We start from the raw sequence: 13854 nt of genomic DNA, 5'->3' as shown, positions 1-13854 counted from the left end.
GTGGAGCACGAGCCGAGTGACAGGCGCGGCCTCTCGCCGCCGGGACCCGGAGCGCGGCCCGCCGCAGCCCCGGTACCTGTGGCTGCCGGCGTCGGTGCGCGGTACCCGGCTTCGCGCCCGAGGTGGGGGGCCGGGGAGCCGGCAGGGCCCGGCTGCGGCGGGGAGGGGCTGCTCGGGAGGAATGGGGCAAAGTGAAAGTCCCGGACCGCTTAGGAAATGGGGGGCAGGGGGGCCGGGAGGGGGCAGGGGTTTTGGTGGCTCGGTTTCTAGTGCCCAAGACGGCGGGGCAGGTCGGCGGGGTCCGGGCCCCGGTGGTCTTCCGCCGCGCTGGTGAATTCCTGGGGTTAACGAAAGGCCTTTTAACCCTCTAGAGTGCCCTTCTGGAGGAAAGTGTCCAGGTTTGGTTGCGTTTCCCTCTTCTGCTCGACACTCTGGGAAGCTTCGTTCTCAGGTGGAGACCACTTGTGCTGCTTGATTAAGAAACCCGGAGCGTATTTATACCTCCGTTGTTTATACCTCCGCGGACCGCTGCGGAGACTGGAGGCACCCAGGGCACAGATCGCCTGTGGCCTCAGACACAGGATGTCCTCCTAGACCTGTCTGGTTTGCGGGACCGGGGACCGGATGGAGGCCGTCGGAGGCCTGCGGGGCGGGGGGTCCCAGCTGTGTCGCCGAAATATTCCCCCAGTCAACATTCCCGCTCAGACTTCTTTGCGGTTGTTGTTCTGCTGATTGCAGATTGCTTTGCTTTGCTGACATCCTGTTTTGTTTTTGGTTTTTACATCCCATTTGTTGTTTCTTTTTTATCACAGAAACGCTTCGTTAAGGGGCTTAGGCAGTACGGCAAGAACTTCTTCAGAATTAGAAAGGAGCTGCTTCCCAATAAGGAAACAGTGAGTACAATTGGACTTTATGTAACTTGATTTTTTTCCTCTTCGCTCTTGCTGCTTCTCCGCACTTGATCTTATGAAATGGTTTCCTTTAACCCTGTGTTGTGCTCAGACTCAGGCGGGTCTCTAGGATCCTATTCGTTTTACTTCACTTTCGGTTTTCGCTCACAATTCTAGATAGTAAAGTGACAAATTATGCTTACCCTCACGCCACCCCGAAGAAAGTGGATTTCAGAACCGAAGAATCTCTGGCATCAGAGGGTTGGTGGGGGCAGGGGAGCCTGGGGTGTTGGGAAGTTAACATCTAATTTTAAATACAGCGGCTGAAATAGAAAATACCATTTATCACGAGTTTGGATTTGGTTATTATCAAAAGTCATCAACAAATAATAGAGCTAAGAAGTTTGTAGCTCAGTATACTTTAAATCCTCATGGGACTTTTATTTATTTAACGTTGGTGTGATTTGAAGAGTAGTTTTAACTAATTTTCCAGCCCTAAAAGTTTGTACTTTTTTTAAGTGTGTACTTTTTATTGGAGAGATATCAAGGGGCCTATAAATTGCTTGAAATGAGGCTTAAAAAAATTCCATTGGTACTTCACAAAGCTGAGAGTCAGATCTGATGACGGCTCTTGCTAAATTTGGGGGCAAGAGGGTTTGCTGAGAAATCTTGGGAATGAAGTTACATGAAGAGAATACCACTCCAATTAAAATAAATAAATTTTAAAATTAAAAAAAAAGAGAGAATGCCAGTAGGAGATTCATTCAGTCTTACCTGACTGTACCTGTAATTTCCTTCAGGTGGTATTGGAGGAGAGTGGGGGAACCCTTGGCTAGGGAGCCTGGAAGTGGAGTAGGACCAGCCTCATCAGTGTCTATGGGCCCTAGAAGTGACTTTAGGACCTGGGGATGGGAGGTGAATATTTAGGCTTTGAGCTGCTGCTTTCCCCAAACCTTCCAGCCCCACCCGCTGCTTTTGGTAGTGGAAGGAAGAGACTGTTCTGGGAGCAACATCCATGCCAAAAGCTGTGGGGCAGTTTGGATTTTGGTTTCCTAGTTCGGTATTGTTTATTGATTTCCTCTTATTCAATTTTCATTCTTTTCAGGTTTTTTTTTTTTTTTTTTAAACAAAATGTTTCTGGACATGGTTTCTGTACAACACCTTATAAACAGAGCTCATAATAGGGAAGCAGGTTCTGAGATTTCAAGTATAGCCTCATGTATATCTGTTTGTGGTTTGCATTAATCAATCATAATTAGATGAAACTTTCAATAATTATTATACATCTGAATATGCTGAGATAGGTCATTTTGAGGATAGAGGAAAAAAGCTCTTTATGGACAATAAAATATGAGATGAATCTATAATCAACTTACATTTTCAACTTACATTTTACTTTTTCCAGAACAGGTTGGAAAAAGGTATTTAATGTGGAGCTGTGAATGAAATACTTTTATGTTTTCTGTGGATTTCAGTTATTTGAAGTAAAACCTAAAAAGACTTTACCCAATACAGGAATTTTGGTTTGGCCAGATTGGAATGAAAATAAGAGATCATTGAGGAGATAGATCTGAGTTGACATGAAGGCCCAGATTATGACCTCAGCCTAAGTTTTCTCTCTCCTTGTGCTCTGTGAAAAAAGTTTAAAATCATGAAAAATTTGATACATTATCCCTTGACAATTATTTTATTTCTCTCTTAAAAAATAAACTTAATAGCAAGATTAAGCTTTGAGTCTAAAAGCTAGTGTCTAACATTTGGAAATGCCAAACAATTTGCATTTTATCTCCCTTGAGGAAAGGGAGCTGAATGACCTTTAACCTAGGAAAGGGTCTTCTGATCTGTGTTTCCTCCTGCTTTTGGTTGGCCCTTCTTCTTCCTGGTGATGTCTGACTCAGTTCTGAGAACAGCCACCTTCTGAGCAGGTTTTCTGGTCTTCTCCAGGTGCCTCTTTCCTGAGACCCTTCCCCATCACTTCTCTGCCATCCCTGTTTCCCCAGCCATGTGGCTCCTTACCTCCCACCTCTTCTGGCACCCAGCACTCTTCCTGTTTCCAGCCTCTTCCTCTGGGCACCATCACGGGAGAGTCATTTGCAGGACTGGAGAATGGATTAGGGCTGACATTGGCAAACCATTCCTAGTGTCCTGCTGCTTTTGCATGCAATTAGAGGTTGGTAGTAGGATAAATCTAAGTATTCTAGTCAGCTGCAAGAGGCACTACTCATCTTCTATTTTCCTTAGTTATCAACATGGCCACACTATTCAGCTAATCATTCACAACACATAGGGAGGGGAGGGCAAAGGTTATTTTTTCATTTTTGCTGCAATAGAAGAGAAAATTTTCAGGTACGTGTTCTTGGTTCAGGTAGAAATCTTCATATGGTCATGCCTTTTAAGAAAGTGTGTGTGTGTGTGTAGTGAATCTTGCTAATCTAAATACTTTCCATATTCTGTTCTATTTACCAGAATTATTAACTCATTTCTTTGCTATTCTCAACTGACTGGAAACTTCAGAAGGGTGTCAGCATCCAAAAGAACACGCCTGATTGGGCATGGGCGCAGGGTCAGCAGACCTGTGTTCTATTCTTGGCCTTACTGGTAACTGTAGTAGTTGATGATCTCTTAACTGGGCAGTCTGCTTTGAGTTGTTCATTGGAAGGTTCAAATCCTGTTAGGTCAAATCCTGACCAGGCCTGGGAAATTATTTTTTTCTAAAATGGTGTGCCTTTGCATGAGAATTTTGCAGGCATTCTAATCTCTATAAAATGTTTGCACATCTTTGGCTGTTGCTGTGCCAGAGACCATCTTAACTGCCACTTAACCTGCCACAGGGCGTTATGCAGATTACTCAGGCACTCTGTCCTTGATTGTCTGTGTCTGTAAAATGGGCTGATGCTTCTGCCTCTAGAATTGTTCGGATAATTTACATGAGATAAGATCTATAAAGGGTGCATGAAAACATTTGCAAACAATTGTTCTTCCTGTCTACCCCATATTAATAGTAGCTAAATGCTATGAAAAGTACAGACTTGTTTTCTTCTCGTAAACATATTGAACCTATATAAAATGAAGTTACCTGTTTTTCATTCATCTGTCTTACAGAAAAGCGCTTTCATTGAAAACCAGTGTGTGGATGGCACAGCCTGGTTAAAAGGGTGTAAGTCCTCCGTCTTGGAGCTTCGTTGAGGAGAGTTCCATCCCCACCAGGCCATTCGGTGCCGTCACGCATTCAGAGCTTGCTGGTGGTCATGACCAGCTTCCCCAGCTCTTTTGGTTTCTGGTGTTGATTACTCAGGAGCTAAATCTGGCGTTTCTCTGAAAACTGCTGCCCACTGAAGTGGGAATAGTGGCTGTGATTGTGGAAAACCAACTGTTTATAGAGGCTTAGTTGAGTGGGTGTTACATGTTAACCTCACGGTTCGCAGGAGTATAATTGCAGTAGTTTAGCGTCACAGTTGTGCAAATATCCTGTAGCTTCTTTCTTCCAGTTCTTGCTTTCTCTACAACTGTTTGCCTCCCTCAGTGTGCTTATGGGATGTATATAAGTAGTAAAATATGGTAAGGAATTTTTGCTGAGCATCTCAGTTTCCCCTTGGCTGTATGCCTCTTCTCTGTCAACATACTGTTTGGTCTAAACAACATCAGAGTCTAGGGTATGAGTACATTTGTATAAATCACAGCAAGGGCCCCATGGCTGAGCTTCTGAGAAATGGATGGGGAATGAGGCCTCTTGGATTCTGCTTTAAGCACTGCTGTGTCATCGTTGGATTGATGAATCACATGACCTTTGATACTAATGTAATGACTGAAGACCAAGATCTCTTGTTGAGACCTAATAGAGTTGAATCTTAATTACTAGGAGAGGAATCCATGTTGTATATAATACAAAATAATAGGTGGTCCCAAAATAATTTTTTGTTTGATTTTTTACACATTGTAGTTTTCTTCAAAATCATGAGATGATTATTCAGGTGACGGTGACATATATATCTTTCACGCTGAGCACATCCCTTTGTTTGAACCCAGGACTTTCTGTGTCTGACATATGGGTGGTGGTCCCTGGAGTCCTGGCTGGCCTTTGTGTAAAGCTCTGCCGGCTGTTGGCATGGACAAGTTCAGCCAGCATTGCATCTAGACAGGGAGGGAGCGCTAACTTAGTGACCTGTCTCTGCTGTAGCCGACTTTACTGAGAAGACAGTTTGATCCACCCTGACTTGGTAGAGAGAAGAGGTGACCCCAGAGGATTATTGGCCTCTGAACAGAGAAGGGGACTATCTTTCTCATCTCTTGAGTTTTATTTTTGAGTACCTCACCCAACAGAGATGAAGTTTGTGTTGTCAACCCAGTTACTGGTACATTAAAATTTACTATACTAGAAATTCATTTTCATCCACTTCCCATTTTCAAAGCTAGCTAAACATTCTGTGTAGCTCAATTTTAGAAAATCTTGTATACCACTGAGCATGGTGATGGTGAGATGTCTGTAAAGAGAAGCAAAGAGCCTGCATTGCAGCAGGAAAAGTGAGCCATTTGCATGGTTGGCAGTTTGTGCTCAGGGCCCTGGTGGAGGGCCAGGCCCCGCAGTGACCACGGGGGCTGGGGGTTTCTGGGAGGCTAATTGGAGGATGTGGTATTTGAACTGAGCTTTGAAGGAAGGATACAGGCTGAGGCTGGAAGGATGGAGGAAAAGCGACTTTCCAGCTGTAGGAAATACCATGAGCAAAGGCATGGAGACAGGAAATTGCAAAACGTGCCCAGCAAGTCCATGAGTGCTGTTGGGGAGAAGTCTGCATGAGCTGATGCCATGGCACGTGAGCCAGAATTATGACTTGGAGGTGGAGCGAGGGGGAACTTGCACTTTCCCCAAAAAGTGAAATTTGGGGACCCACCAAAGGATTCTGAGAAAAGAGGTGAAAGCATGGGAGCTGAGCATTCTCCAGCAGTAGTACCAAGAAGGTGGAGACCAGAGAGGAAGGTTCTTGCTAATTCAGTGAAGTAGTAGGACAGAAAGTGAGGAGCCAAAAATGGTTTGTAGAAATGGAAGGCTTTTATCTGGAATTTCTCTATTGAAAACTTACTGGTTTTTTTTTTTTTTTGAAGGGGACTGAAGGGCCAGCTGGTTTTGATGCTTTGACTTTTTTTAACCTTGGGTGATAGGATGAAAAGTATTGGAGATTTAAAATTTTAATTTGAGAAATAATATGAAAAATCAACCATCTTTCTCAGCCGCATTTCTGAGAATGAATTCTATGTATGTGCTTAACTTCTGAACGTTAAGTTGCTCCATTCTTCAGGCAAAGTATCTTTTGCATAGAGCACATTCCCTCAGCAAAGAAGAACCACGTTTGAGAAAGGGCTATAAGATGGAGTAACTGGGGTTCTGTTAATACTAAGAGGTTGAACGTTCAGCATGAAGTTTTATTTAACTTCAGGTTATAACCTTAGATAAACAATTTTCTAACCTTGTTAATGCTTAATCTAATGTTATATAACAAAGTGTAGACTTCCTGAATCGGTTGATACTGTTGAGGGACACCAATGTGTTATAGCCACATAACATACTTGGTTGTAAGCCAGAGATCTCTTAACTGCAAATGCTGTGTATACTTGCTGCTCTCAGTGTGGTCCTCAGACCAGTGTTATCCTCATCACCTGGAGCTTGTTAAAATTGCAGCCTCACAGCCTCCTGTCCCTTCCTATTGAAGTAGAATCTGCATTGTAATGAGCGCCTCAGGTGATTCGAATGCAAAGTAAAGTTCAGGAAGCCCTGCTGTTTACAGTGGTGAGGCCCTGCAGAATCTCAATCCTATCTGTCAGATTCATTCTTAAAATAATGTTCTTTTCATTCTGTTAAAACTGTAGATTATTTCACTGTTAAATAGAGCTTGATTTCCCTTTTCAAAGGATTGTAAAGTATTTCAAGGTATTTGGGAACTTCCTGGGTGGTCCAGTGGCTAAGCCTGGTCAGGGACCTAGATCTCTCACTTGCACAACTAAGAGTTCACATGCCACAAGTATCCAGCCTGCCTCACCTAAGACCTGGTGCAGCCAAATAAACTATTTTAAAAATGAAAAGTACCTGGGCTTATTTTCATTATCAGTAATATAATTTCCTGATACAGCTTCCCTCTTCCCATCTTCCAATTTTTTTCCTCTAGAAACACAATTGTAACTCATGCCATATTTCCTCTATTTTTTGGGGGGGGGTGGGGGCCCTGCATCTTGTCGCCTGTGGGATTTTAGTTCCCTGACCAGGGATCCACCCCAGCCCACATCAGTGAAAGCACTGATTTCTAACCAGTGGACCTTCAGGGAAGTCTTGATGCCATGTTTCATATAAACACTGTTGTCCTCTTTATCTTTTGACGTGCAGTCATAGTGAGTTTTAGCTAAAAAATGGCAACCCACTCCAGTATTCTTGCCTGGAGAATCCCATGGACGGAGGAGCCTGGTAGGCTACAGTCCACGGGGTCGCAAAGAGTCGGACACGACTGAGCGACTTCACCTTCACCATAGTGAGTTAGGTAGAGTAACCCCTACTTGTTTCAAATAGAAACCCTTTCATGTGGAAGGATTACCATTGCCTATTAATATAATGTTTGCATGTTTAACACTACAGTGTTTTTAGGTGTTTCTTTCACTGGAACCCCAATATGTGAAGGAGAAACATAAATATTTTGAGAGGTTGGCAGGAAGTAGGTGCGAGGACTGATACGTGCCATACCTTTCTTTCCCTTAGTAAGTTGTCCTGGGGTAGACACAAATAGTTGGGATTTTCCATTCAAGGCAGAAGTGATCTCCCATATAAACAGGCACTGCATTTTGGCAGCAAGTACTTCGATCCTATAGTTGTTCCCATTAAAATGGAGCAGAGCCTTGGCTCTATTTGTTGAGAGTCTAAACTGTATGGATATTGGACTGGGCAGTTTTGACGAGGGAAATCTGAGGGAGAGTGGCTGATGCCTTTGTGGCTGAAGCAGTTAAGAAATTTGCTTGTAGGAAACTTGCTGCTGATGTTATGGGGGAAGGGAGGTCTTTAAAAATTAGACGAGTTTTAAATTTTTATTTACTTATTTTTAGAGTAATTATTTTTAGTTTTTTTTGGAATCAGTTTTATGTGGCATCAGGTTAAACAGATTCTATCAAAACTCCCAGAGAATTAGATGACTTTTTAAACCAAGGGTCTTGGATATTTTCTGTTCCCAGTGTAAACATCTTAACCTGTCTTTGGAACCATTAGGACTGGTGAGAATGGCATGAGAGAGAGTGCTTTAGTTTCATGGCATCTATTGCTTGTAGAAACTGCACTCAAATGAAAAACACCATGGACTTCTGATATTGAACACAGCTTTTAAGCATCAGTTGTTCATTTGCTGTTGTCATTTGCTGACATATATTTCTTATGATTTGGTGGGTCTTGGTTACCTGGTGACCTTTAAGATGAAAACATTTGTGACTTTTAAGGCTTAAATAGACTCATTTATTTTATTCGCTAGTAAAGCAAATGGAAGGTCTGAAGGGTCTTTAAGAAGACTTTAAGTTGTGGTTATAGTCAGTGTGTTTATCTCCTTGGAGCTCATATTTTATATTTTGAGTGGATTTTTTTTAAGCCTTAATAAGACGTGACCCCATCCTAACTTTGAAAATCCAGTTTGCTGATGTTTTTTAAAAAATAAATCTTGTCTGTTAAAAAGTGACATTAAAAATAAGTTTTAAAATGTATCAGCAATCATAATTCTTAAATAATTGGTTTTTTTGATTCATTTTAATCTTACCTGAAATTATGCCAATGAGTAATATTCAGGAAAATAGAGTAAAAATTAATTGTATTGTTTTGAAACATGATGTTTTGAAACCTTCACCTTGGTCTCATTCACAGCTGCTCACCAGTGGTGGGCAGGATGCCTCGCCCCTGAAAAATGTTTTCTGTTGTGTGTAATTTGAAAGCCAGTTGTATTTTGGAAATAGTAAAGGCAAGCACAAGAGACTTGCTTGGGACACTAAGATTCCATTAAGCTCTGTTTTCTTTTGGAGATGTTTAATTATTAAGTTTCCATTTTAATGACCTTTGTTATTTTTTCCACTTTGTAAATACAATTCTTCTCTTCAAGTCCTTCTGAATCCTCTATATGGTGGCACTGTAATTCCCAGGATTTGGCCTTTGAGGAAACTGAATTACCTTCACAACCTGGCAAGATTAAGAGTGTTTGGAGAGAAGGTTTTTGGGGAACCTTGGTACCCAAGACCTGTGTACTGTGGGATATCTGGGATGCATGAATGGATGCTTCCCCTACTGCAGTTCACAGCCTAGTGAAGAGGTGGTAGCTTTGTGTTCTTTCCTGGAAGGTTCTGGGGCTGCTGTCGCTGCCAGGATCCTGAGCTTGGTTGTGGAGTTCTGTGTGAGGTTCACGTCTGCAAAAGCCACGTGGGCCTCTTTCTCTATGGGCTGGCGGCCGTTACCCAAAGAGCCCAACTTCTCTCAGCGAAATTATGTCTTTCTGCCCTTTAAAAATACTAATTTCTTTTGTTTTAGTTTTGGCCTGTAGACTCTGCTTCCTTTTTTCACTAATGCATTTCTTTTCTGCACATATACATGCATCTGTATATTTATACAGAATGTAAGGCCTTCTGGGCAGGGATCTCATTTTAATACCTCTCTATTCACCTTTAGTGCCCTATAACAGGCCCTGATTTAATATTTATTCAAAATGAAGTGTGTGTGTATATGTTCACACATATGTGAATGTTGGGATAGAAATGCATTGTGTGTGTACCTGTGTCTTAAAAGCTTAAAAGCTCTCAATGTATTAAAGGAAAAGTCCTCCTCATCTTTTGCTCTTTGTGTTGGTTTTCATGATCTGCTTAGATGCTCTTTTAAAGACCGGGTAAACCCTGGACATCCCAGGCCTTCCACCATGTAAGGGACGGGGATCCGTATTAACTCTGTCCCAGGATAGTAAGACTGTGGCTCGGGGTTCACGGTGCACATTGGACTTCCCTGTTCTGTTTATCATGGGCAGTAAATCAACTCTACTATTTGCACAGCAATTCTGTTTTCTAGATTATTTATAAGATTGAAACCCATTGTTTATTTTTCTCAGCAGGTTTATTGAGCGAGTCAAGAATAAAATATTGTCTTAAGCAGTAGAGTAAGCCATTAGCCAATTGCAGCTTGGCTTCAAAACGTAGAGTGTGTGCCTGTGTCTATTTGTGCATGTGTGTCTGTGCGTGTGTGTGTATGTGTGTGTACTGGAGGTGAGAGCCAATTAAGGTGGAGGAGGTTCAGTGTTGCCAGATCTTTGCAGCTTTGCAAGGTTCTTGTGACTGTTTGTGGATTTATTTATTTTTTCTTCCTTTTAGTCAGTTAGTGAGTCACCATCATATGCTGTTTTATTATCTTGAAAACAGTCTGGAATTTTTATCCTGTGTCTTTGCCATATGAGTGAAACACCACTGGGGATGTTTTGAACAGTATTAAGTTGAAGTTTTTCCTGTGATGTTTGGTTATGTATTTTCAGCTGCAGCTATTGTCTCTTTTGTTCCCAAGTGCAGGAGTTTGGATTTTTCTTGAGTTTGGCAAGAAATGGTGACTTTGGTGTGTTTGATTATTTTCGAGGGCTGGAAGCAGTGTAGGTCCCTTGCCTCTGGGATTTGGTGATTACTGATGTAGGCACATGCCTCCTAACATCAGAACTTGATTTATTTTCCCACAAATGCTGTTTTGGGAATGTGTTAATGAGGTACATTGAGCCAGGTCAGAGGTTTGTACCCTTGAGTTGTCGAGAGAGGTGTTTAAGTTTTGGAGGGAAAATATGGAACTTGTGTGATAACTGAATTCAAAAGGAAATCAGCCCTGTGAATCTGTAAACACACCAGCAGCAGAGTAAAACCAGCAGCAGGTGAACTGCAGACATTCTGGAGAGAGTTGGATAAAAAGCAAAACATAACTTTTTTGGGGCTACAGTGTAAGGCTTACAGTTCCTTGACCAGGGAGTGAACCCAGGCTCTGTCCTAACCACTGGACTGCCAGGGAATTCCCAAAACTTTTAAAATAAATTTCTACATTTGCTCTGTCCTCTGGACTGAAATTTACTTATCAAAACTTGAAGCCCTATTTTTGGTCTAAGCCTGTCAGGTGACTCAGGAGAAAAGTCTGTGTTTCTCTGACCATATTATGTCTACCAGATGTTTAGACAGAATGATCCAGTTAAAGGACAGAGTGATTCTAATATAGCCATCTTGTATTCATATTAAAGTGTACAAATTTAAAATTTAAGAATATGCACCCACCCATGTGTCCAGTCCAGAGAAGGCGGTGGCACCCCACTCCAGTACTCTTGCCTGGAAAATCCCATGGACAGAGGAGTCTGGTAGGCTGTGGTCCATGAGGTCGCGAAGAGTCGGACACAACTGAGCCACTTCCCTTTCACTTTTCACTTTCATGCATTGGAGAAGGAAATGGCAACCCACTCCAGTGTTCTTGCCTGGAGAATCCCAGGGACGGGGGAGCCTGGTGGGCTGCCGTCTAGGGGGTCACACAGAGTCGGACATGACTGAAGTGGACATGACTGAAGTGACTTAGCAGCATATGTCCAGTCTATTTGTCTTTTAGACTCAGACTAAAGCATACTGTTTTCTTTTGTACTGTGTTCTGTTCTAATCACTGATTTCCCAAATGCTGTGTCTATAAATACCTAACGTTGTTAGGACATTTTTCTAGAAATCAGTGACTTCCGGCATCTAGGTAGTGAGGATGTATACAGTTTGTGGTTTAGTCCTCACACAGTTGATCAGCCTGTTCCGCCAGCCCTCTGGGTGTCAGGAGATGAGGGCAGGGTTTCTGCTCGGTCCCGGTGGTTGCTCCCACCGTAGTGCATGTCAGCATGAACCCTAGTGCTAGCCTGCATGCTGTGGACCATGCGTGGTGCCACAGGAAGAGCATGCCTCCTGGAAGATGTGCCTGGAGGACTGGAAGCTGTTTGAGGGCTAGGTGTTTTAAATGTTAAAAAACTTGTTTGAAATGTCTTGCCAGAGGAAGTCCTTGAAGTATCCCTGCTGAGGAATTTTCCAAATACCAAATCCCTCTGGAGCATTCCCAAAGACCGCACTTCACTGCTCCTGAGAGCCCAGTGACAGTGGACCCTTAAAATGCGGTTTAAGATGGTTTTTGGACAGGTCTATCGTTTGAAACGCCTTCCTTTCATTGAGCAGGAATTGGAATCACTTCACCTTTGGAGGTTGACCCTCCTCAGAGGGCTCTCAGATGGGTCAGGGCTCCAGATTGTGCAAGTTGGGTCCACCCCATACCTTGGGTACTCAGCTTGGGGAGCTGAGGGGCTGCCTTGTCTTTGCCCAGCTGTCCCTGGGCCCCACCCCTTCCTCACCTGGCCCCTCCCTCTTGCCCGGAGGCAGGCACCTGTGCTTATTTCAGGGCATACTTCCTAGCATAACAGAAAGCCGCATTGCAGGCTTTGTTTAGTCTGTTGAGTTATGCACATCTTGAGGTTAGCATCTTTACCCTGGCTCTCTTTTCCCACAGTGAGAAGGTGTTAAGATTACCTGATACAGCAGTGCACACTAAGATCAACCATCATGGTGTTAAAGGCCATTTTAACACCCAGAGTAAACTTGAGTAGAGTTGTCCAGTAACAAACCACAGCATAACCATGCAGGAAGCTGCAGGCTCTTCTCTTGTGGGAAAAACCATTAGCTTCAATCATGGCCCCAGATCCCACCACAGGAGCCTGTCAGCACTACCCCACAAGTGTAGTACCCCTCAAATGAACTACCCCTCAAGCCCATTACTGCATGTTTGGTAAACCGTGGCTGGAGATAAAATAGCAGGCCTTCAGCAGACAGGCCTAGGGATTGAAAGCAAAGCTGAAGGTCTCCCTAGTCCCTCCAGGGAATAAAGCCTGGAAGGGGCTGTTTGTGCACTAAACTGCCAGCCCTGTGTTTCAAGGTAAATTATTGCTCTGGTGAGTGCTGTCCGTTCTCCAAATTGGACTTTCAATTTTCATTGAGCCTTACCCTTCCCCAGACCCCTTCCCCCTCTTTTCAGATTGGTCGGTGGTGATGGTTTAGTCCCCTTGTCCTGTCTGACTCTTGTGACCCCGTGGACTGTATCCTGCCAGGCTCCTCTGTTCATGGGATTTTCCAGGCAAGAATACTGGAGTGGGTGGCCATTTTCTTTTCCAGGGGATCTTCCTGACCCAGGGATGTAACCGAGGTCTCCTGCACTGCAGGCAGGTTCCTTACTGACTGAGCCACCAGGGAAGCCGGCTTGGTTGGGGCACACCCCAACAGTGTGCTCCGTGGCGAGTGCACCCCCACCCCAGGGTGGCAGCCTCACCTGTTGTAATCCGCTAACCCAGTCTGAGTGAGAAGCCAGCATTTTGATCTGTTCACTTCTGCTGCATCACGGACTCAGTGGACATGAATTTGAGCAAACTCCGGGAGATAGTAGAGGACAGGGAAGCCTGGCAAGCTGCAGTCTGTGGGGTCGCAGAGTCAGACACGACTTAGTGACAGAACAGCAACAACAACAAGGTCTGTCATTCGGCTTCACAGCCCGTCTCTTGGATACAGATCCTTAGGTATCAGGTTGACCGTTTCCTGTTCTCAGATGCTATACTCCTGTACTCCCCCTGCTGGTTTTGAGACAGGTGATGCTTCCTCAGGCTCTGCACTGAGGATGACATGGCCCATTTCCCAGGCCGTCAGCTGTGTATGTAGCACAGGAAAAGCAAGAGAACTCCCTCTGGCTATGGGAAAGTTCCTTCAGTTTCTTAGGCAGGGCTAGCCAGGAATAGATGCGGTAGAGATTCCTCTGCCTCACATCCCGCTCCTAAAATACTACCAGACCCTGTAGCTGGGGCGTTTCTCTATTTGTTTTTCTGCTCACTTCTTGTTTTCCTTCACTGCACCAGCGCCCCCCCCCCGCAGCCCCCCACCCCACCCGCCT

General features: G+C 43.9%; 1 protein-coding gene across 14 annotated transcripts in view; it reads left to right on the top strand.

The window, feature by feature from the left end:
- RERE (arginine-glutamic acid dipeptide repeats) overlaps nt 1-13854 on the top strand; it is a 416989-nt gene that overhangs the window by 358442 nt on the left and 44693 nt on the right. For 9 of the 14 annotated variants that reach the window (XM_040263345.1, XM_040263341.1, XM_040263346.1 and 6 more), the window contains one exon: nt 813-893. In XM_040263345.1, the coding sequence (XP_040119279.1) occupies nt 813-893 (81 nt within the window). The other 5 variants (XM_040263354.1, XM_040263350.1, XM_040263355.1 and 2 more) reach the window with 3 other exon arrangements.

This window comes from Oryx dammah, unplaced genomic scaffold (assembly GCF_014754425.2).
Source record: "Oryx dammah isolate SB20612 unplaced genomic scaffold, SCBI_Odam_1.1 HiC_scaffold_21, whole genome shotgun sequence".
Classification (NCBI taxonomy): Eukaryota; Metazoa; Chordata; class Mammalia; order Artiodactyla; family Bovidae; genus Oryx; species Oryx dammah.
This window is presented reverse-complemented; position numbering and strand designations above follow the sequence as displayed.